Genomic DNA, 20,709 nt, shown 5'->3' with positions numbered 1-20,709 from the left:
CCATAACATCTGGAATACTTGCAAAAGTTCTCTCTACTAAGGATGTATCAGATTTATGTGATGTTTAACAAAGAAAAATCCATTTGTACACATATGCACCAGTTCTGGATTTTTACATTCTGTGTAGGAAGCCACTGAGGAAAGCAGGTATAGTCTACTGAAAATTAATTTGGATTTTCTTAAATGTGGGCATTTTCCAAAGCATGTGGTCGACTGTAGAAGTTAGAACTCAATCATCTCAAACTACTTGTGCTATGGAGTTAATATTGGTTAATACTCATATGATTGAAGCTCCATGGAGTGAGAGTACTTTTTTTCTTGATCTGAAATACATTTTCCAGTAGTGTGATGTGTAGTATAGGATCAGATAAACCCAGCAACACTGGTGGAAACTTCCCTACTTAATTGAAATCAACTTTTTCTGCACACAGTTTGAATTCTCACTTGTGGTGCTTTACTTATTTTTCATGCTTTGTTCAGTCTAGAATCCATTATTATCTGACATAATGTAATTTTTTTATCTGTACAGACCTAAACAAACATGCATGTACACATTGCAGGTTTGCCAGATGAACATATGAAAATATGCCTATGGAAATATGAAAAAGGAGACCAGAATCAATCTATGAACAAAAACAAAAAGTCACAATTTTGATATTTATTGTTTCAATATGATCAAAGATACAAAAATAATAACTGTATCATATTACTACAGTGGATGTGAGAGACATAAACAGCTACTACGACTTATGCAGATTCTCCCTGCCCTGTGCATCATTACACATCACTCACTATATGTATCAGCACATACAAAGTCACCTGAGTCACCAGCCCTTCTTAAAACATAAATAAATCATGGTATAAATGTGTACAGACACAGTCGTGAAGCTAAGAACACATCAGCTCTCTTGGCTTCCTCTCCAGCTTTGATTACATGCCAACAATGCATGTAGAGCACTCAGAAACTCCATACATCAAAAACTGCACTCGAGTACAATTTCTACACCATTTACAATGTCATTATTTCATCCCAAACAGGAAACGTTACGCCTTGTTGCCAATCCGGCAGTAGAGAACCATCGAAACCACCATGGCAGCAATCTGTAAAGACAACAGTTCATCAGCAGATCATCTAAACACAGTGGAAATGAAGTTATGAGGACATAAGACATTGTAACTGCCCAAATTCAGGCTTCATGGGATGATAAAAGCCTACTGGACCATCCTTTCTTAAATTCTGCTGTGTGTTGTGGGAACACGACAAATTATAGGTTCAGCAGGCAATGAAACTCAAAATCCAAATCTGAATTTGTCACATTTTACATTTTGCCATTCACAGTTGTTGTTAAACCAAGAAATTCATTTGTTTTCCAAAAACAAAACCACATATTTTATGACCTCGTGCAAACACTGAGTTTTTTTGGCCGCTTGGGGGCCGTGGAAACAAACGTCACATCTTAAGTCGCAAACAGCCGCTTATTCACTCGTCCAGCAGTGACGGAGCATCATTATCATTCATGTGGAGTCTTGTTTGTGTCCACCTGATAAATTCTGTCTGCTGTTTAGTGCTGAGCAAGTGGTATACCGTGGGTTTTTAGGGCTTTTTGACTAAAGAACAACTGCCTGCTGTGACCAAAAACAATGCTATGAGGGTGGTGAGTGAACCAGCGGCGGCTAAACAATCAGCTGAAACTTGCTACAAAGCTCTGTCAATCTGTCATCACTACCAGTGACATTTATACATTGTTATTTTAATATATTTCTACAGACAAGTATTGTAGCATATTATTAGTATTATAAGACAGATTTATCAAGACAATATTAGAGATAAAGAAAAAAGAGAATTTGTGAGATTTTTCCCTCAAAGTTGCTCTATAAAAGCAACTACTGTATGTGGGCAAAGTAAGCAGCACTCTTCTAGACTGGTGGCCGATAACATGTAAAGACCCCGGGCTGTTTGACACGGCTTTCTGTACCTCAAGAGCAGCGACTCCCACAGCCACAGCTGCAATAATCACAGCATTGTCCTTGATCAGCTGCAGCAGCTTGTCAAAGCATCCACCAACCGCCTGCAAGAGAAACAACCGGTTTTGGCAAAGATAAGGAACGGCTTCATCACCGGTAATGGTTGTGTTGCTAACATGCATGAAGTTAAACCAAAAGAAACTGGATCACGTACCGACATCTGTGCCGCGGCTTCAGTGCACTGATCCTCGGCGATGGTTGAATTGCAACATTGTTTTGGATAATTGTTTTCAACGGTAAAATTGGAGCCATCAAAATCTGTGAAGTTGTTGAATCCGCAGCACTGAAACTAGAATCAAACCACAACGCAAATCTTAACTAAAACAGTTCTTATTGGCACTGCTGTGGTGCTGAAGTGCGGACAGAAGGGCTGGACTGCTCAACTATGAAAATGTTTACAAAAGAGAGTTAGATTTTGCATGGGGTTGTCACGTTTTTCATTTAACAATGCAAACAAGAGAATGCCAATCAAGAGATGAAATAACTGTGACTGCCAGCTGAGGTTAGGATCAAATGATTACCTGTGACTGAGACACGTGTTTATTTCAGGACTGAAATATGTTCTTAAAAAAAAAAAGTTAAAAATACAATACCTCCTCCATGGTGGAGTTCCACAGAGAAGTCAGAGCATCACTCTTTCCATATTCATTTTTAATTTTTTGGCTAATTTCATCCTGCACATCCCGAAGGAGTTCACCAGCCTGAGAAGGACAAGTTGACAGTCATTGTACTTAGCAGCGTTCTGCAGGCTTTCTCAAGCTGCTCAATCTGACCACTTCCAACTATGTTTTGGTGTTGAGAGCCACTTACTACATCTTTGAAGACGAAGAGCACCACAGCTCCTGCAACCTCGATGAGGAAGATAATCAGCACGATACTGAAGAACTGAATGGGGAGAAAATGATGAACGGCACTGTAAAATTCTCACTGTCCATGAAATCAGCAGAGAGACAAACAGGCCATTTGTTGAGTCAAATCTGAAAGCTGCATGCTAAAACAGTTTACTGCCACCAGAATTCAAATTTCACATCCAAAAAATGTTAAATGGGCAATTTGTTTCTCTCTCTTTGTTTCTCTCCGATTAGAATTTAAAAATCATTCTAATTCAAAAGACGGAGGTTAATGTTGCTTTGCGCAGACCCCATACTACCACAAGACTTTAATTCAGTCCTAAATCTGATTATTTATTTCCATTTTCATTTCAGTAATCAGTATAATCGGAGTCTGTAGACACAAAGGTGTGCCTTCTTTACTGAAATCCTCTGGTCTGTTGTTCACCTATCAAACGTGGCTCACCGTCAGCAGCATACACTTGCTCTCCCTCACGGCTCCGCAGCAGCCCAGGAAGCCAACGATCAGCAGCAGGGCGCCCACGGCGATGAGCACGTAGCAGACGTAGGCCAGCTGCAGCACCCCGGCTGAATCCTCACCTTCGTGATCCAGTAAATCCAGCAAAGAACTACTGTCCACCTTCACCCACACTCCCACGCCCAGGATGGCTGCACCTGCCAACTGCATTAAAGGCATTAAAGAAACAATCGTTAATTACTGACAAGACACACTGCAGACCGGTGACATGATGAAAGCAGTTACTTTTTTTTTAGAATCGAGCAGTAGCAAAGAGAAATTGCTGTCAGGCTGAACTGTACCATAAAAGACGGAAATATTTGCCCGAACATACTTCCTCTGTGGTGAGAGCTTGATCTATAGATATGAGAAGTCACTCACAGCAGCCTGATGATTATTTCTTTGAATAGGTTTTGTTTTCTTACAAGAACAGTTCACCATTTTTAGAAATATGCTCATTTTCTTTCTTGTCAAGTCTTGACTGCAGGTTAGCTTAGCTTAGCATAAGGAATAGAAGCAGGGTGAAACAGCTGGCTTGGCTAAGTTCAACAGTAGAAAAATCCATCCTATCAGCACCTCTGAAGTTCGCGAATCAATACATAATTTCTTGTTTGTTAAATCCATACAGAAACTGTGTGGAGAAACAACAGGTTGTGGTTTTGCGGTGGGTTAGGTGTCGGCCTGGATTTTGTCTCCCTGGGACAGGCCAGCTCTTTCCCCCTGTTTCCAGTCTTTATGCTAAGCTAAGCTAACCCTCTCCTGGCCATATTATTCCTATATTTCCAAAATTATTCCTTTGAGCTGTCGCTGAATACAGGAAGTAGGCTCCACAGTACTTTCACCTGTAAATCAAAGGGAATAACTTGCACTCACTGACACATTATTGCCTATAATGAGTGCTGCCCAGTCTGTTTCCTCGTGGGACCAGGCCAACACGAAATAGAGCTGGACAGCAGAAATAGAAAAATTAGCTGTTTTCTTTATTCCAACGTACAAAAATGGCGCCGTTGAAGACAAACATCATCATTTTGAGAAAGCTGGAGCAACACATCTTGGCAGATTTTTTTCCCCACACTGTTAAAAAAAAGAACAGAAAAGTGTGTTAGTTCAGCTGCTCACCAAATGACAGGATGAACAGTTTAATCTTATTTGTTGCTTAGGAGATTTTGAATAAATGGACAACTTTGCATTTTAGCCCTCATAGGAAAATCAATGCTATAGGGATGGTTTACAACACAAGCAGGAAGCAGCACGGGTCAAATTTGCTTTGGTTATACATTAACCAGAGTAACTGGCAGGGAGGGAAGGGGTCTTAATCTCCTCTGAATAAATAAAAAGGTTTTCATGCTGATGTAACTCATGGTTTCGGTTGATGCGTGAGGAGGTGTTCCACACTTTATTTTTTATTTTTTTATTTTGCCTGCCTTCACGTTATCAAGCACACATTTTAGTCACTTGACACGTTTTCAGGTTTCCTCTTAACACACTTCCTCCAGCACACATTGTAAAACTGTATTAGCAGTTTGATAGCAATGTGCCACTCAGAGAGAGCAGAGACTTTTGTTCACGTTGAAAGGGTTCAAATATAGGTTTCAAAGGTGTCATGTGAATAAACCAAATCAGTTTTATTGCCGTGCACATGCTATCATAATCTGGCTGCCGGTAATCAGATGTCGAATTATCAGTTCATGATTCGTCGTAAAGCTGAGGTATCTCACAAGCTTACTGGCAGCCATGCTGCAAGTATCCCAGAAGAACCATAAAACCCACACCTTGTCCCCAAGGTTGTTTCCCTCTGTTGTCCGTGTCAGACTCACGAGCTCACTTTTATAATTAATGATCCTTTGTTTTTCTTCCTTATTGCAGCTATAACTGGAACAGTCAGTAAGCAACCTGGTTTGGTTACCTTGTTTTCAAGAGGCAATAAAATGTTTCCACGACGCCAGCACAATACGTGCTGTTTATTGGAATATGTGTAATGGAAGCCAGCAAAATGGGACAATACAGTAGCAGTTTTTATGGGACTCAGAGAAAAACAGTTTAAGGTTCCCACATCAGCTCTGCTACTAGAAACTGAACCGCTAAAGGGGGTCGTTTGCTCTGCTGGGTACAGTCTATGTTATTTCTTTTTTTACATGAACTGTTAAGGAGGACTGAGTTGGATGATATTTGGCATATTTAGTCTAATCGTAGTTATAATGTCTTATTATTACAACTTAACCCATTTAAATCTGACAGCTACTCAGACAGTACTGAGCAAAGTAAGGAACTACCTGGCTTTGGATAGTAAAACTCTGATTATGAGGAAAATATGAATCAATCATCAAATTCAAACTGTGCGTCATTGGCAAAAATGTCCCAGATCATGTCATATGCTGATTCGCTGTAATGTGTTTTTAGGTGCTCGTTAAAAGGTTTTTAGCTGTTGTCATATAGCTGATTAAAAGTAGGAAAAAGCATGAAGCTCCTACCTGTATCGCAGTGAAGTCTGTCTGTCCGCTGAGGTCTGATCAATCAGGAGTGTCTGCTCATGGGGCTTTCACATGCCCCTTTATCTTCTCACAGGTTTCACACACCCACCCACGCAGCCACACACACACACACACACACACACACACAAACACACACAGATAGGGGAAAAGGGGAGTTCATGGCCTGCGCGTCACTGACTTTGTGCTTTGGGTGAGGAATATTTCCTGGTGTCCAAAGTCCTTCTAAATATAGAACAGACACTTTATGATGAGGAACTTAAACAAGTCATTGTCACAACTGTTATCAATGTTCACTAATGATTTTTTTTACAGTTAAAGCAAAGTTCAAAGTATAAAACCATTTCAAAAAGAGGGGCAGGTTCAAGGAACAAAATAACTGAATGCTGGGAATAATCATAAACGTTAATGTTTCATTATTTTAATGAATAGAAAAACACTTTGGGGATAAGATGCAGTGACTAATTACTAGTGCCACTTCCTTATTATTTAGAAGAGCTGCTTCATATAGAAAAATAATTTGAACAAATGAAAACCAACAGACATTATGTATTGATCCACATGTTTTAATCTCAACTTTTAGAGGGACACAACAAACCTGGAAAAGGAAATACTGAACCAGCATTAACCATTAAAAGTACAAAAAGAAAAAAAAAGAAAAAAATAAATTAAAAGCAAATGAGAATATTCCCCCCAAACAGTAATAACAAGTCTGGACTACGCACAGAAGCCTGGGATGATGCGGCACCTTTCAGATGTGTTTGACCTCAGCTATGTTTGACTTTGCACTGTGCTGTTAGCACTTCTCCCTCAGCAGGGTCACATGGAACAAGTTCACAGGATTCACAGTGTGCGGCAACGAGTCACAGTGATGCATTTCCATGCAACGCCCACTAGGGGGTAGCACGACTCAAGTAAATCACAGAGATCCCCGTGCCATGCTGATTCAGTTCATTGCCTTTCATTCAACTGCTACAGGTTCTGTTCAGCCACCAGACAAGAAGGAATAAAGCAGGAAGGCACAGCTGCTCAGCGCAGCTCTTTGGCATCTCGGTGTAACAGTCACATTCAAATTATGATGAAGAGTCGCCACCAAGTTGGGAAAAGATCAAACGGCTAGAAGAAAGGAGCCAAGCGTCCATGATAGTGACATAAAGTAAAGTACATTCACAATGATAGATCAGTTAATCTGTGTGTGTGACTATGATTTCCACTGCGAGCCATCAGCAGGCGCAGCCACCCTGGCTGCTGCGGGGCGTCTCCTTCAGGTCGGCTCCCTGGTTATTGGCTGACGGACTGGCGTCTCCGTTGGGGCTCTCGTTCATCTTTTCGCAGATGGAGTCCACCAGCTTGTCAAAAACCTGCTTCACGTTGATGTTGTCTTTGGCACTGGCCTCGAAGAACTGGAAGCCTGGAGAGGGCAGAGACACAAAGACGAGTTATAAGTGATTAGTGATTAAGTGACGCTTGGTTTGCGTGTCCTTGCTGAGCTTGTGATGAAGGTTTGTTTGTGTATGTCTGACTGTGTGTGTGTGTGTGTGTGTGTGTGTGTGTGTGTGTATGTGTGTGTGTGTGTGTGTGTGTGTGTGTGCACTGACCAAGCTCTGTAGCCAGTCTCTGGGCGTCTTCAGTGGGGACCTGCCTGTCTTCTTCCAAGTCCAGCTTATTGCCGACCAGCGCTACTTGAGCGTTGCCCCATGAGTACGTCTTGATCTGGGTCGCCCTGGGAAACACCAACAAAACATTTTACTGTACTGTACTTTTTACTCCACCACAATAACCTGAAAGATAAATCACTTTGCAGATTATATTTGTTTGTACAACACATATGATCAACTGACAAGTGTACATCGTTAAGGGTTAAACTACCCCAGAGTGTAAGAAGTAGTTAAGATTAACGCCTCCTCGTGCAGCGGTGACATTAAAATGTGTATTACATGTTAATGCATCAGACAACAGATAACAGATATCCGGGTAAAGACCTCTTTGTACGTCTTTCGTGCTGCAGTCATTGCTTATGGTCCAATTAGCAACATTTCAGCTAATCTCTAGAAACAAATACGTGCACAATCTGTTTCAAGAGATTGTCTATTTGTCAATAAATGCAGATAAATAAAAAACACAACACGTTTAAAAAGAAAAAGGGTCATTCAACAATAGCTGAAAAGCTCTGAATTGCTCTCCACTCCAACTGTATGGAACGAAAAGCCTGCTCAGACGTGATTTGGATCAATACTCTTTGGGCTGTGGATCCAGAATGCTTCCAACACCAAAATCTAGTCTCCAACTACAGATTCTGCGTTTACATGCAGATATTTTGAAGGTATTTCATGCACAGCTCTTCATGCTTTAACTACTTTAAATATTTTTACACTGTCAGAGAGTATGTGCCATTATTTGAGCCACTTTTTACCGCGGCGATGCTTATTTTCAGTTTTTCTTTGCTGTATATTGCATAGATAGCAGGGTGTGTCCAGGTCATAGACAGCAACAAACATGCATGACATTGCACCTGGAGGTCTACCCACCAGTCCTGCACGGCGCAGAACGACTCCTGGCTTGTGATGTCGTACATCAGCAGGAATCCCATGGCTCCTCTGTAGTAAGCTGTGGTGATGGTCCGGTAGCGCTCCTGCCCTGCTGTGTCCTGTGAAGACACGACACACCTGACAAACTCTGGGATTTTTGGGGGGATTTTAAGACCAAATCTCAACCTCATGGAAACAGCATGATCACAGTTACAACGGGGGCTGTTATTGAAGGCTGGGTGATGAGATGACAGAAGAAAACAAACGGTTAACCTGGCTGTCCTGAGAGGAAACCGTGAATCATTAACTCTCGCAGCAGAAGTTAATCCCTCTCGTCATGTGTTGATTGCTGGCACACCCTGTAAATACACCAGGATGTGCTCTCTGCTTTGTGGCTACACCTTAAGGGATGAAAAGAGTTCGGGAAGTTTGGAAGATTTTATTTTCCTTGTCTGATCGTGGGAAAATTGTACAAGCATTTAAAGACCCGTCCGATGTGGACACATTCAAACTGCATCAAGAAAGAAGACTTTAATTGATTCATCTGATAGGTCTCCCCTGATGAAACGAAAGGCCGGCAGCTGTCAGGTGCAATATTAACACCATGCACTCTGAAGGTGGAGATTTAGTGACCTGCAGTACATGTCAAAGGGGTCGTGCTGTGCGAGTCACAGCATGAGATGTTACCACCCTCTCAAACTTTGGTGCAGGGTTTCACAAAACGAGTTGAGCATGTTTTAATGGCCCCATGAAACCCATTCAAGTTGCTCAGAAGCCATTTTCCCTTCCTGGCGTAAAAGTAAGCAGCTGTATCATTGTTAAGCAGAGCAGAGAAGGCGTGCTATGCTAAATATATATTAAGCTAAAAAGAAAGAAAAAAGAAAAGAAAGATGCATTGCTTTCATCTAACAGCCGTGCTGCGGGTGAGTCCTCGCCTTCCACTAACATTCAGTAACAGATCTGTCCTGCGTGTCAGTCTGCGCAGTAAGCACATTCGGCTCCGGCAGCTCACAGCCATGCATCTTTCATGAACCCCGCCGTCTGGGGACGATGTTAAACATCAACTGTCATTAACTCCGCAGTGTGAGAAATTAGTTTACGCCACATCCGTGACAGGCAGCAGCGTGTGAGAGGGCAAACGAGGGAATGTAGTGAGGATAAACAGTCTGTGTTGTGCAACAACGCCTTCAGAAGCACTGTTCCCTCTGCCTTTTGGCTGAAGCCGTGTTTCAGAGGCAAACGCTGTTAATTTTCTGCAGTAAATTACGCTGCAGCGTTTCAAGCACAGTTTTGCTGATATACTGTCTGTCAAACCTGTTTGTTCTGCACAGTATATTTTTTTATCTGGCGTGGGGAGTGATGAAAAAGCTTCCTGAGCTTTCTACTGGAAGTGATGAGGAGGCTCTTTAGACCTCAGTGATGTAAGTGTCACAGCTCTATCCAAGCTGACGCCTCTGCTGTAGGCCAACTACACTCTTAATCCTATAAAACAAACTCAACTAGGCAAACTTTTGTTCCTCTCAGCCTTGTTTTTCTCAAGGGGTGGCCAACACAAAGATTTGCGGTTCTTTTGTTTATCCTGATTGAACTGAATGTTAATATAAACCTCTGTGAGTTGGGTTTTTCGGAGGTTTGATACCCAATTGTCTCTTGTGGGACAATTTTGGCTACTTGATGAATAAAAAAGTTTGTGAAATCTGCAGTGAAATTAATTCATTTGCACATTTTCATTACATTGTATATATATATTGTATATTTACTATATTATATGTATTATATATAATAAATTTATATAAATAAGATTTGGTTGTAGGCCATTACACATCACAACAAATCCCTTGTAATGATGACGCTGGGTTTAAATGGAGGGTTTGGTCCACTTTTCAGGGGCACGAATACAATCAAATATGCAGTTAAGATGTGCAAATGCTAACACCTCCCTCAGGCAAAAATATTAATGTTGCAATCCACTTTCAGTGACCCCCCTATCACTCCTTCAAGTTTCTGCGTGCAGATATATGGCCTTGTTTCAATAGAACTCGCCCCGGGCTAACTGCTGAAGGTGCAGAGAGATAAATTAGTCTGCACAGTATACAAACTGAGGGCTAAACAAGGTGGCTAACTCTAATTTTTCCAGGCTGTCTGCCATTTGTGAGGTCAGTTAAAAGTCAAAGCAACCGCTACTGGTTGCTTTCTATAAAAAATATCTCAGTGGTGGTAAACCAAAATGACAGAAATTAGGCTTTTATACTCCAGATTAATCAGAGTTAAACCTGGTCAAACTGGAACGGTTTGTACTGGTCTTATCTGCTGCACTTCCACTCTTTCCTCCTGCTGCAGAGGACAAACCGGACTACGTGCATGTAAACAGTCTGAGAGCAGGAAGGTGAAGGATTTTTTTATTAGCTTTGCTCTGAGGTTCTTTCTCATGCCAGAACAATTTGCCAAGCTACACAGTACAAAGACATGTGACCTGTTCTATTGGGCCATATACCTGCAGCCAGGTAAAATGACAAAAAGAAAGCAAAAACCTCCATCAAACGGCTTTTAAAATGCTGCTTTAAGCTACAGTAAATTAAAAGAACCACATATCTTTGTCTGTAAAGTATCGCTGTTGATATTTTGATGAACATGCAAAGTTTTGGGGGGTTGCTGTTATAATACCTTCTTCACAACCGTTACATCTCAGGCTATTCTAACTTTTGGCTCGTGGGAGCGAGTTACAAACTACTCTTCTTTCTAGGTATTTTTCTCTCTTAGTTGGTGCATGGAAAGAAAAATATCTGATGCACCTGAGGAGCTTTACACCCAGTGTTTCAATGCACCCCTCCATCTCACCCAGATCTGAAGTTTGACCCTCTTGTCGCTCCTGTAGATGGTCTTGACTTTGAAGTCGATGCCCACCGTGCTGACGAAGGCTGAAGTGAAGGAGTCGTCCGCGTAGCGGAACAAGAAGGAGGTCTTTCCCACGCTGCTGTTGCCGATGATCAGCAGCTTGAACATGTAGTCAAAGTTTTGGTCGGCCGCATCTCTCTGCTCCTGGCCAGCCCCTGAATCCCTGGCTAGTGCCATCTGTCAAATGAAGTAGGACAAGAGGAGGAAGACGGTCTCGCACACTCCCAGCTTCATGAGCACACAGTGAACCTCATTCATAAGCAAGTTAGAAAGAAACATTTCCTGTGACCATTAAAGGACAATGCAATCAACTAGTGCGGAGAGAATTTAAAAAAAAATAATGGTCAGTTACAATGATCAGTTACAGCCCGACAAACAGCAAAACACCAGAAAACATACAGGCTTTACTCATGACAGCAGCAGACCATAGACGTGTGACGCCCAGTAAGAGTACAAACTAATTGAGCCACTGGACAAGTATTCATTCAGGATTCATGACTATTGTGTCTGCTTCTTTCTATTTTGCTATATTCTAAATTGTACGCGGCACACTGTATGCCAACAAAAACCATGAAGTGGAAAAATTAGCTGATTGGTTGAGAACAGAAAAATTGTTTTGATAATCGTTCCTCCAGATAATCTTTTTTTGTGTGCATTATAATACTGTTTTTCAGTCATTTTTCAAGCAAAAATGCTTTTCCTTCGTCTTATTTGCTTATTAACTGAGTATCTTATCTTACTATACTGTACACTCACATTTCAAGGCAAAGAGGACAAGATCTGATTCTGTTGGGGGAACTCAGACATAAGATCTGCACGCTGGAATGACGTTTCCACTAAATGTAATTCATGAAAGCAGTGTTTTGATGCACCAGAGGTCATTGTCAAGGGAAAGTGAATGCAATGAGTCCTGTTTGCTAAAATTAAGTGATTATTATAACAATTAAATGCACTGAAATTGACTACCAATAGGCTTCCATGTCGAACAATTAGAAAATGTCAAGATTTTTACTTCATTTGAATTATGTAAGTGATGACAACTAATTCCACCATTGTTATTGTTATTTATTAAATTACTTTATTACATATATTTTTTCTATTAGTAGTAGCAGTACTATTATTATATTGTATTGCATTGCTGTATTACATTGTACAACTATATTACATTACTTATTATCCATTGCAATTGCATGTTAAATGCATGTTACATATTGTACTGTACATATTTTACTATTATTGTTGTTATTATGTTATATATAATTACATGATAATATCATTGGACTGCACTATGCTAGATTACATTATTTCTTTATCCACTGCAACTCCACTGACACAGACTGATACACCGACTTCTGCTGCACTGCACTCTGTCACCTCGGGTTTACTGCAACTGACTGGCTCCCATCTGGTATTTAGTACTGAAAGCTGCATCATACATACTACCTCATTATACAATACAATTCTACAATTGTTTATTGTTGCCCCGCACTGATATGTTGCACTATCGTGTGTATTGTATGTCCTACCGTGACTGAGAGACCAGAGTATAAGCGTCTCATTGTATTCTATACCTGAGCATTAGTATAATGGCAATAAAGTCGAACTGAATTGAACTATTTGCAACATGCAACAAGTATGTCAGGTATCTGCTCAGCTGATGAAGCGCCTGCTGGTGAGAACATGCAGCTAAAGAAGTGATAGCAGAAAAAATCTTGGAGTTAGCATTTGATGTAATTCATGAGCATGATGCGGCTCCATCAGCAGCCTCCCTGGCTGATACTGAAAGATTGTGGGGTCGGATGCGATGTGGGTGAGGCAGTGCTTGTGTGTTTGAATGTCAGAGTGAGGAATCTCAGATATTTGAGGATTCAGGTTAGCACTCACATGCCTGCAATCCGTCCACGCTAAGAGCTGAGCAGATGTTGATGTTGGTAAATGGAGGTGTTGTTTTAAAAATGGTCTTCCGCCCTCATTCCTCTCAGCTCTCCTTGCCGTGCTATGACTCAAGGCCAGGGCGTGCTCCTCCCACTGCCCCCACCCCCACCCCCACCTCAGCATATCAGTCACCTACTGCTCTCTTTGGCCATTTGTCACATGGACTCACATTACAAAACTTATGGGATCAGAGGATGCTGAGCGGTGGGCGAGGGGCAATAGATTCTCCACCCCTCCCTGTATGTTTCATCCATCACCCATCTGACCATTCATCGACCCGCTGACACACCCATTTAAACACACACACACACACACACACACACACATTTATCTTCCTTTACTCTCTCTCATATTCATCCATCTATGCATCTCTCCTGTCATCATCCATCCATATCTCACCCTCTCCTCCCTCCATCTCTCTGCACCATAAGGAGGCTGGACAAGCCATTCATCCACACACACACACCCTCCACCCACGGCCTCCACCCTCCTCTGTCAAAGAGTCCTATACTCCTCCCTGATTGCTGAGAATCTCTCAGGAGACCAACTCAGCATAACCGCTTCCAAGACCATAAAGAGGAACTGGCCGGCGTGCTGCTGCACAGCAAAAAAACACCACCATCCACGCATGCGCCTACGCATCAGTGTGGTAATACGTGCGAACTGTTTTTGAGGGCTGGATGCGTTTATTTTCGCAGGAGAAAACGGGTGACCTCGCTTGAAAGCAACAGCGTCACAACACCTGATATGAGTTAACAGCAGATGTTGACATCTGCTGCACAGTAGCTGAAGTCGAGGGAAATGGTTCGTGGATATGAGGTGAACACAGTTTGCATGAGGACGCACGAGATCATGACACTTGTTGACACTTAGAATTTATCAAAGTATTTGACACAAACCAGCCTGATATACTACAAATATAAAAGTTCGTATTCTGAGAGGCCCATACTGTACACAGCCTCATTAGCCTACACTGCCCTTCCATACGGTAGCTCCACCACAACCTGGTGACATTAAAGCAAACCCTCCGCCGTGGCTGGAAACACTGTGGATGTCACCTACCGTGGGTGTTGTTTATGAGTCCGTCTCCTCCGGCCTCCCCGCGCACCTCCACCTCTGCTTGAAAGCCGATGGGTGTGCGCTGCTGTCGGCCGCTCCTCCTCAGCCGCTCCGCTCCCGGATCTCCAGACTGTGCATGTGCCTGTCACCGGGACACCCACCGTGCAACTACCGTCAAGCTATCCAGAATATGTGCCCGGAACTTCCTGTGAAGACTTTCAAAATAAAACCACTAGGTTTCTCTCAAACGTGTGAGGAAAAAAAGACATTTAACACGTATCTAAATGTAGATATTTGACATTTGGAGAATTTGCTTGCGCAAAGTTAAGTTGTCATTGTTCTGATTTGCATTGTGCATGATTACTGTTCAGAGCTACAGTGGCTGTTTTTCATTCTCCTCTGTGATACTGTGTTCATACAAGCACCATGCTATTGTAGGCCTGTACTATAGTATCTACACTTATTCATGTTAATATGTGGAGGTGGAACTAATGAAGTTTTTTTTTTCCAATACTCATTCATCTTTCGTTATTTTAGGCAGTTGATGGGAAATAGTGAAAAATACCCATTACATGTTCTTAGAGTCCAAGGTAACATCTTTGAATTGCTTGATCTAAATGTCTGTCCAAAAAACTAGAGAGGTTCAAAATAGAGTGAGATAAAACAAAGACAGGCAGCAACGCTTTACATTTAAGTTGCTGGAAACAGCCAATGTTGACCATTTTTGCTTCATTAATTACCTGACTAATTCATCAACTATTATAAAACTGTTAATACACCAATGATTAAATGACTAATTATTTCAGCAAAACCAATTTGGTACCACTCAAACATACGTTGCATGGGCCTTTGTCCTGCCGAACTTTTAATTTGAAGGTTTAACAGCTCATTTCCGGCTACATTTCGCCGCTCACTGGCGACTTGACGCACTCAGTAGTAAACTTGAGGCGGTCCGGCTGTAGTGAGAGTTGAATGGCGCAGGCGTTACGCACATCCAAACACATGACCTCTCAGATAAACTGGTCATCTATACACCGTGGATGAAACACAGCAGCTGATTCGTAAAGTCTAACATTCCCATTTAGTACGCTGAACTTAAGTCGGTCAAACCAGTTCTGGCCTTGATCAGCACGCATCGGCCTGACTGATGAGCAACACAGAAGAATCACACATGCAGGCACAATTCATCATGTCCAGACCAGATCAAGTGTGTGTTAGCAAACCTAAAAGAATGTATTGTCAAGCTTTGAGAATACTGGCGCTGTAAGGCCTCTCTGTGAATTGGAGACAGAGTAAATCATGTTGGAGCAAGAGGAAAAACTACAGCTGTGGGGCAATGATGCAACAGACCTGCCAAAACTGCAGTGTGAAAGAGGGCTTTTATTAGCGGCTGGCACAAGAGTCTCTGATACTGCAGTAGCACACCCAAAGCAACACACTGGGCTTTTACTGAGAGTGTAATACACGATATGAACAGTGGTATTAACTTTTAAATAAAACTACTAACTAGCCTCAATAATTCCTTTACTTCTGACAGGGAAAATATACCATGTAATAAGATTACTGCTAAAATAATGACCATGATCACCTTAGTGGAGATCCTTTAATACAGCAAATTAATGTTACATAATGTCAACCTGTGACACAATATAAGAAACTGTGAACTTGAATTAAAAACATGAAGAAAATTCTCACCGAACACAAACAGAAATTGACTTCAGAACAAATCTACAGTATGTTGTGGATATCATCCTCAGCTTGGGCCTGTGCCATGCAGCACTGCCACAGGCCATTGCTTTTGCAAAATATAAGACAACAATGAATCAAAGAAGTACTCTCAGCTTCAGGCTGAGCCTCGTAAATCACGTAACACAGCATCTTTCACAGCTTCACACTTTTTCTGATACATATTTAAAATAAAGTGGCATCACCTTGAACTGTAACATTGTCACTTGGTTGGAAAAAAGTCTTCCAAAGTCAAAACACTAACAAAACAAGAAAAAGATAAAATTCAGTAGACATTTTTGTGGCCAAGCTGACTGAACACATTTTGCATGCATAACTTCTAGCTCAAAGTTTCAAGAGCTCTGACTCCATATTCATCATAGCTAATCTGTCTCAAGTCTGGTGGTACCACGAGCAGGTCTTTGGTCACTTGAGCGGCGGTGCTGAGTCGGATCATTGTGCTCCCATATCCTGTGGAACTCCTTGATGAAGGGTCGCACCAGGTCTGGCTCCTCGGTGACGAGGACGTTCTCCATGTTGCTCTGCACTGCTGTCAGCGTCCAGTTGAGGGAGCCGGTGATGAGCAGCCGGCCGTCCACCACTGCAAACTTGTGATGCATGTACACGGAGGCCACGTTGCACCGCACACAGATACCTGCGGAGCAGAGGGGAGGACAGGGAGGAGGGTGGAGGATAATTCTGCAGTGCCTTAGAGATGTGTTGCTTTTCTCCAGTATTAAATTCTGGGTTGTGCACAAATAATATCAATGAGAATGTGGAGTAAACACAACATATGGCGCTTTGTGTGAACGTTGCTGTTGAAATAATGTCAAGATCATGAATGAACGTTCCTGCACCTGGAGCTCCTCTGAGACTGGAGCACCAGTGTAAGAGTTTCTTAATGGACAGTGCTGACCTGACCTGAGGAGCTGTATTACAGAGGGAAAAACAAATCTAAATGCGTTTTAACTTCTGCACTTTCACTATAATAAGGCTACTCAACCCCGCTGCAACACAATTTCATTATAAGCTTACAACACTCAGCACTTATCACTGAAGGTCACATGAATGTTTTCATCATCTCCATAAAATCATGAGACACTTCTTTTTTTTCTTTTATCCAGTGTGAGCACAAGGAACGCTTTGGATTGAAAAACTGCCAAGGCTGTGAAACACAAAACCTGAGAGGGAGCTATCAAACCTGACAAACAGTTTTAAAATGTATTTGCTTTACTTGTCTGATTTTCCACATATGTATGTTTATTATGATCACTTTTTTCTGTGCAGCAAAATAACATGCCAGCCCATAAATGATGTAATTTTATACAGAAACTATGAGCTTCTGAAGCCCAAAAAGATGTGCATTTAGTCTTATGGTTGAATGCTGCAACTTAAACAATTAAATTAGTTTATTAAATAATTGTAGCAGCTATTTTACATTAACCAAGTGCATAAGTTATCTAAGCATCGTAGACAGTCCTTAGTTTGGTAGGAGATTTGGTATGTGGGCTGCAAATTTTTAGATTGGACTGCAGCCCAAACTCAGAGAGAGATTAGATGCTGATATGCAAGTTCTCTCTTGAAAGGTTAAGTGCATTTCTCTTTAAAAACAAGTGGAAAACAATTACCAGAAATCTGAGCCAATTTTCACTTCTCATCCAAGGAACATGTCCCTTTGACCTCCCATCGCTGTGTGCAAATGCATTTTTTAAAAAATTTCATTAAAATATTCTCAGCCCGACGTGAAGGGGCCAGAAGCAAGAGGAAAGACGACATGCAACTGGCAATTAAAGGTCAACGTCTTTTCAATTTTGGACCCCACGACACAGACAGTCCAGAGGATGTGCCTTTAAGATCATTTTCCCTGCCATTTCAGAGCCTGTGCACATCAGTGAATATTTCCCTCATGAGGGAAATGCTTTTGAATGTAACTCCCCCAACCAATGAGAGCAAACAAAGCCAGAGCACTGTGCTCCGGTGCCAGTCACATCCAGCTCTTCGGGGATAAAAGGTTTCTGCAGACGATGACAAAATGTAACAGATACGGTATGAAAAGAGGAGCTGATAGTCTCCTGCGCCAAAGTCGTTCTCATGAGGTTTGCAGTCAACATACACGCACACACACACACACACACACACACACGCACACACACACTTAGAAACACTTTGCTTAATGAAATTTGCTGTCTTGTTGCCAACTTCTTACGTAATTCTGACTTAACCATATGCAGCGGCAGTAATTTATTGAATGCGGAGGGCTGAGAGAGAAAAGTGAGACCGTGAGTCTGACACGTGACACAAAATCTCTCCGAGCTGTGAGAGCATGATTACTGTGACTCATAGGAGGGCTTGTAGTGGCAACCTCCATTCACCCAGACAATTCCCATCACCTCTCTATTCACCACTAAGGGACCCTGTGAGACTTAATGACAATGACACCGATAGTCCGAGAACAGAGTGAGCACTCTTAGTGCTGCAGAGTCATCTTTCCAGTATTTCAAGAGAAATTTGTCAGTAATAATACCACTACAGAAGTTGGTGTGACTTTGTTTGACAAATAATACCTCTGTAAGTGCTGAACATGCCACCATGGGCCTGTATTTGTGATTTTTCTTTAGGCATAATGATTTGAAAGTGATTTAAAAAATAAACAGATCTGTTTCCCTTACCGGCCTTGCGGAGGACCCCAATCTGGGAGCCTGTGATGGCTGCGTAGTCCTTGTCAGAGATGACTCGGATGGTGACGCCCCTGCTATGCAGTGCTACTATGGCCCTGCTCATGTCCATGTTGGAAAAGGCAAAGACACACAAGTCCAGAGAGGAGGAAGCAGACAGGATTCGTCGGAGAAGACGGGAGAAAGAGGTCTCCACATCATGAGGCAACAAGCAGAAACAGGAACTTGAAGAGAAGAAGGACAAGAGAAAATGTCCACTTGTAGCATCATCAGCTGGTCTTCCAAGATGGCAAAATGCAAATAACCAACGTGGACATGTTCATGCTTACGTTTAAATTTGGTTTTCAAGGGTGTAATTTTATTTGGAAAACATATTCAGCAGATAAAGTAATGGCCGTTAAGTAAAAACCGATTGAGATGAGGAATGGTAATTGCACGGACTAAATCCACTTACTGAAAGCACCTAGAGGCTGTGAATATTTGCATCAGAGGCGTTTATAACAACAGAAAATCACCACACAGAAAATCATATGAAACTTCCTTTTACTCAACAGTGATTATCTTTGACTTACTGAGGTGAAGAGGGAGTGAAGATGTGCTCCACGCAGGCTATCTCTGAGGGAAAGAAGAGGACCTCATTGAGGGTTCTTTCAGGCCTGAGGCGACGGAGGAGGCGGCCAATCAGCTCCAGACTGAGAGAGAGGGCCACCACACCCAGGCCGAGCACCTTCACTGTCCACATTATTGACATTTACTGCATAAAAAAAGCAGCATAAACTTTTGTGAGTTTTGTCTTAAATTATTATAAACATTTTCATACAGGTCTCATGAACAGTAAATGATTATACGATCTGTTTTGCATATGTTGTGCATTTTTCGATATAAACTTAACAGTTGTGGTCTGGTTGAAGTCGTCACTTTGGGAAAGCATTAATGGATATTTGTTACCATTTTCTGACATTTAATAAGCAGAAAACAAAAACTCAAATTGAAAATATAATTACCAGATCAGTTGATGATGAAGATAATCTTTATTTGGAGCTCTAATGTCATGTATATCAAATACAGAACATTTATAACTCTGCATGAAACCTCTATGAATGTCATGTGTTTTAATCATGCGAAACATTACACATTGTTTGCAAGCATGAAGTTTAGAAATTGAGTATTTACCCACTTAGCGATATATGATCCATTTTCTTTTCCAGTGGTGGAATGTAACTAAATCCATCTACTTAGCAACTGTGCTTAAGTATAACTTTGAGGTACTTACGTGCTTTATATGAGTATTTTCATTGTATGTTCTATATTTTGGAGGCAAATATTGTGCTTCTCACTACCTTTAGTTTGACAGCCTCAGCTACCAGCTACTTTGCAGAACACAAAATATAATGAACTAAGTAATTTTGATGTATTTTTATGGATTCAGCCAGCCACCAGTATATAAAACAGTTAAAATTAGCTCCACCTTTACCAGCTGCAACATGAATGATGTTTAAACATTAATGTCATGCATATTATTCTGAGTTGAGCCATTCTGCATTACGAGTACTTTTTACTCATGGTACTATGTTTATTTTGATGCTAATACTTCTTAAGATCCTGATTGCAGGACGTTTGCAGCCCTTGTTTTTTCCCTTTTGTCTAGCTATGTTTATTTTTATGCACCAATATATGAGGGCAACTTGCCTATATGTAAAGACCTAATTCTGATTCACTTTCTGCAGTGGAATTCAATGTATTGGTTTAACAAGCGCCGAGCAGAGCATCATTACCTTACTTAAAATGCTAACGAAGCATGACATAAACTCGTGAAGCTGACAGTGTTTTGTCCATCTACAAGGACATGGATTACAAAATGTAGATTTGCAACGTCATCATACCAAACGCTGAGTAAATAAAACGACAAAAGCCATTTAAACCAAGCTAACTGTCGACGACAGATAAAGAGTTAACATTAAAGAATACTGGCGGACATGTGAACTCATAACAAGGGCAGTACTTTGAGCAAACACACCTGTGCCAGCTTCC

General features: G+C 41.5%; 3 protein-coding genes across 3 annotated transcripts; all 3 read right to left on the bottom strand.

Annotated features, from left to right (window-relative positions):
* Window positions 1–770: 770 nt before the first annotated feature.
* Window positions 771–5,865, bottom strand: LOC121604545 (tetraspanin-1-like). The gene is made up of 8 exons (XM_041934095.1): window positions 5,844–5,865; window positions 4,367–4,446; window positions 3,322–3,537; window positions 2,836–2,910; window positions 2,619–2,726; window positions 2,180–2,314; window positions 1,977–2,069; window positions 771–1,101 (listed from the first exon to the last, which is right to left on the bottom strand). The coding sequence occupies exons 2-8, from the start codon at window positions 4,421–4,423 to the stop codon at window positions 1,045–1,047; spliced, it is 741 nt and encodes a 246-aa protein (XP_041790029.1). The 5' UTR covers window positions 4,424–4,446; window positions 5,844–5,865; the 3' UTR covers window positions 771–1,044.
* Window positions 5,866–6,423: 558 nt separating this feature from the next.
* On the bottom strand, window positions 6,424–14,409 carry rab3da (RAB3D, member RAS oncogene family, a). The gene is made up of 5 exons (XM_041966773.1): window positions 14,282–14,409; window positions 11,228–11,461; window positions 8,390–8,508; window positions 7,460–7,584; window positions 6,424–7,272 (listed from the first exon to the last, which is right to left on the bottom strand). The coding sequence occupies exons 2-5, from the start codon at window positions 11,459–11,461 to the stop codon at window positions 7,085–7,087; spliced, it is 666 nt and encodes a 221-aa protein (XP_041822707.1). The 5' UTR covers window positions 14,282–14,409; the 3' UTR covers window positions 6,424–7,084.
* Window positions 14,410–16,386: 1,977 nt separating this feature from the next.
* pld6 (phospholipase D family, member 6) lies at window positions 16,387–19,429 on the bottom strand. The gene is made up of 3 exons (XM_041934154.1): window positions 19,251–19,429; window positions 18,673–18,902; window positions 16,387–16,658 (listed from the first exon to the last, which is right to left on the bottom strand). Exons 1-3 carry the CDS (start codon window positions 19,427–19,429, stop codon window positions 16,387–16,389), a joined length of 681 nt encoding a protein of 226 aa, XP_041790088.1.
* Between the last annotated feature and the right edge of the window lie 1,280 nt (window positions 19,430–20,709).

Source organism: Chelmon rostratus, chromosome 3, assembly GCF_017976325.1.
Source record: "Chelmon rostratus isolate fCheRos1 chromosome 3, fCheRos1.pri, whole genome shotgun sequence".
Classification (NCBI taxonomy): Eukaryota; Metazoa; Chordata; class Actinopteri; order Chaetodontiformes; family Chaetodontidae; genus Chelmon; species Chelmon rostratus.
This window is presented reverse-complemented; position numbering and strand designations above follow the sequence as displayed.

Bases quoted from the DNA above. Each gene is read 5' to 3' on its own strand.
- LOC121604545 (XM_041934095.1), bottom strand. From the start codon at position 4,423: ATGTGTTGCTCCAGCTTTCTCAAAATGATGATGTTTGTCTTCAACGGC. The intron at 3,538-4,366 runs GTACGTTGGAAT...CCTTTAATGCAG, and splicing joins TCTTCAACGGCGCCATTTTT to TTGGCAGGTGCAGCCATCCT. The intron at 1,102-1,976 runs GTACAGAAAGCC...TTGTCTTTACAG, and splicing joins TGGGAGTCGCTGCTCTTGAG to ATTGCTGCCATGGTGGTTTC.
- rab3da (XM_041966773.1), bottom strand. From the start codon at position 11,461: ATGGCACTAGCCAGGGATTCAGGGGCTGGCCAGGAGCAGAGAGATGCG. The intron at 7,585-8,389 runs GTGGGTAGACCT...GGTGTTTCCCAG, and splicing joins TTCTGCGCCGTGCAGGACTG to GGCGACCCAGATCAAGACGT. The intron at 7,273-7,459 runs GTCAGTGCACAC...TGCCCTCTCCAG, and splicing joins GAGACTGGCTACAGAGCTTG to GCTTCCAGTTCTTCGAGGCC.
- pld6 (XM_041934154.1), bottom strand. From the start codon at position 19,429: ATGTCAATAATGTGGACAGTGAAGGTGCTCGGCCTGGGTGTGGTGGCC. The intron at 18,903-19,250 runs GTAAGTCAAAGA...CTTCTCTTCAAG, and splicing joins TTCACTCCCTCTTCACCTCA to TTCCTGTTTCTGCTTGTTGC. The intron at 16,659-18,672 runs GTAAGGGAAACA...TCTGCTCCGCAG, and splicing joins TGGGGTCCTCCGCAAGGCCG to GTATCTGTGTGCGGTGCAAC.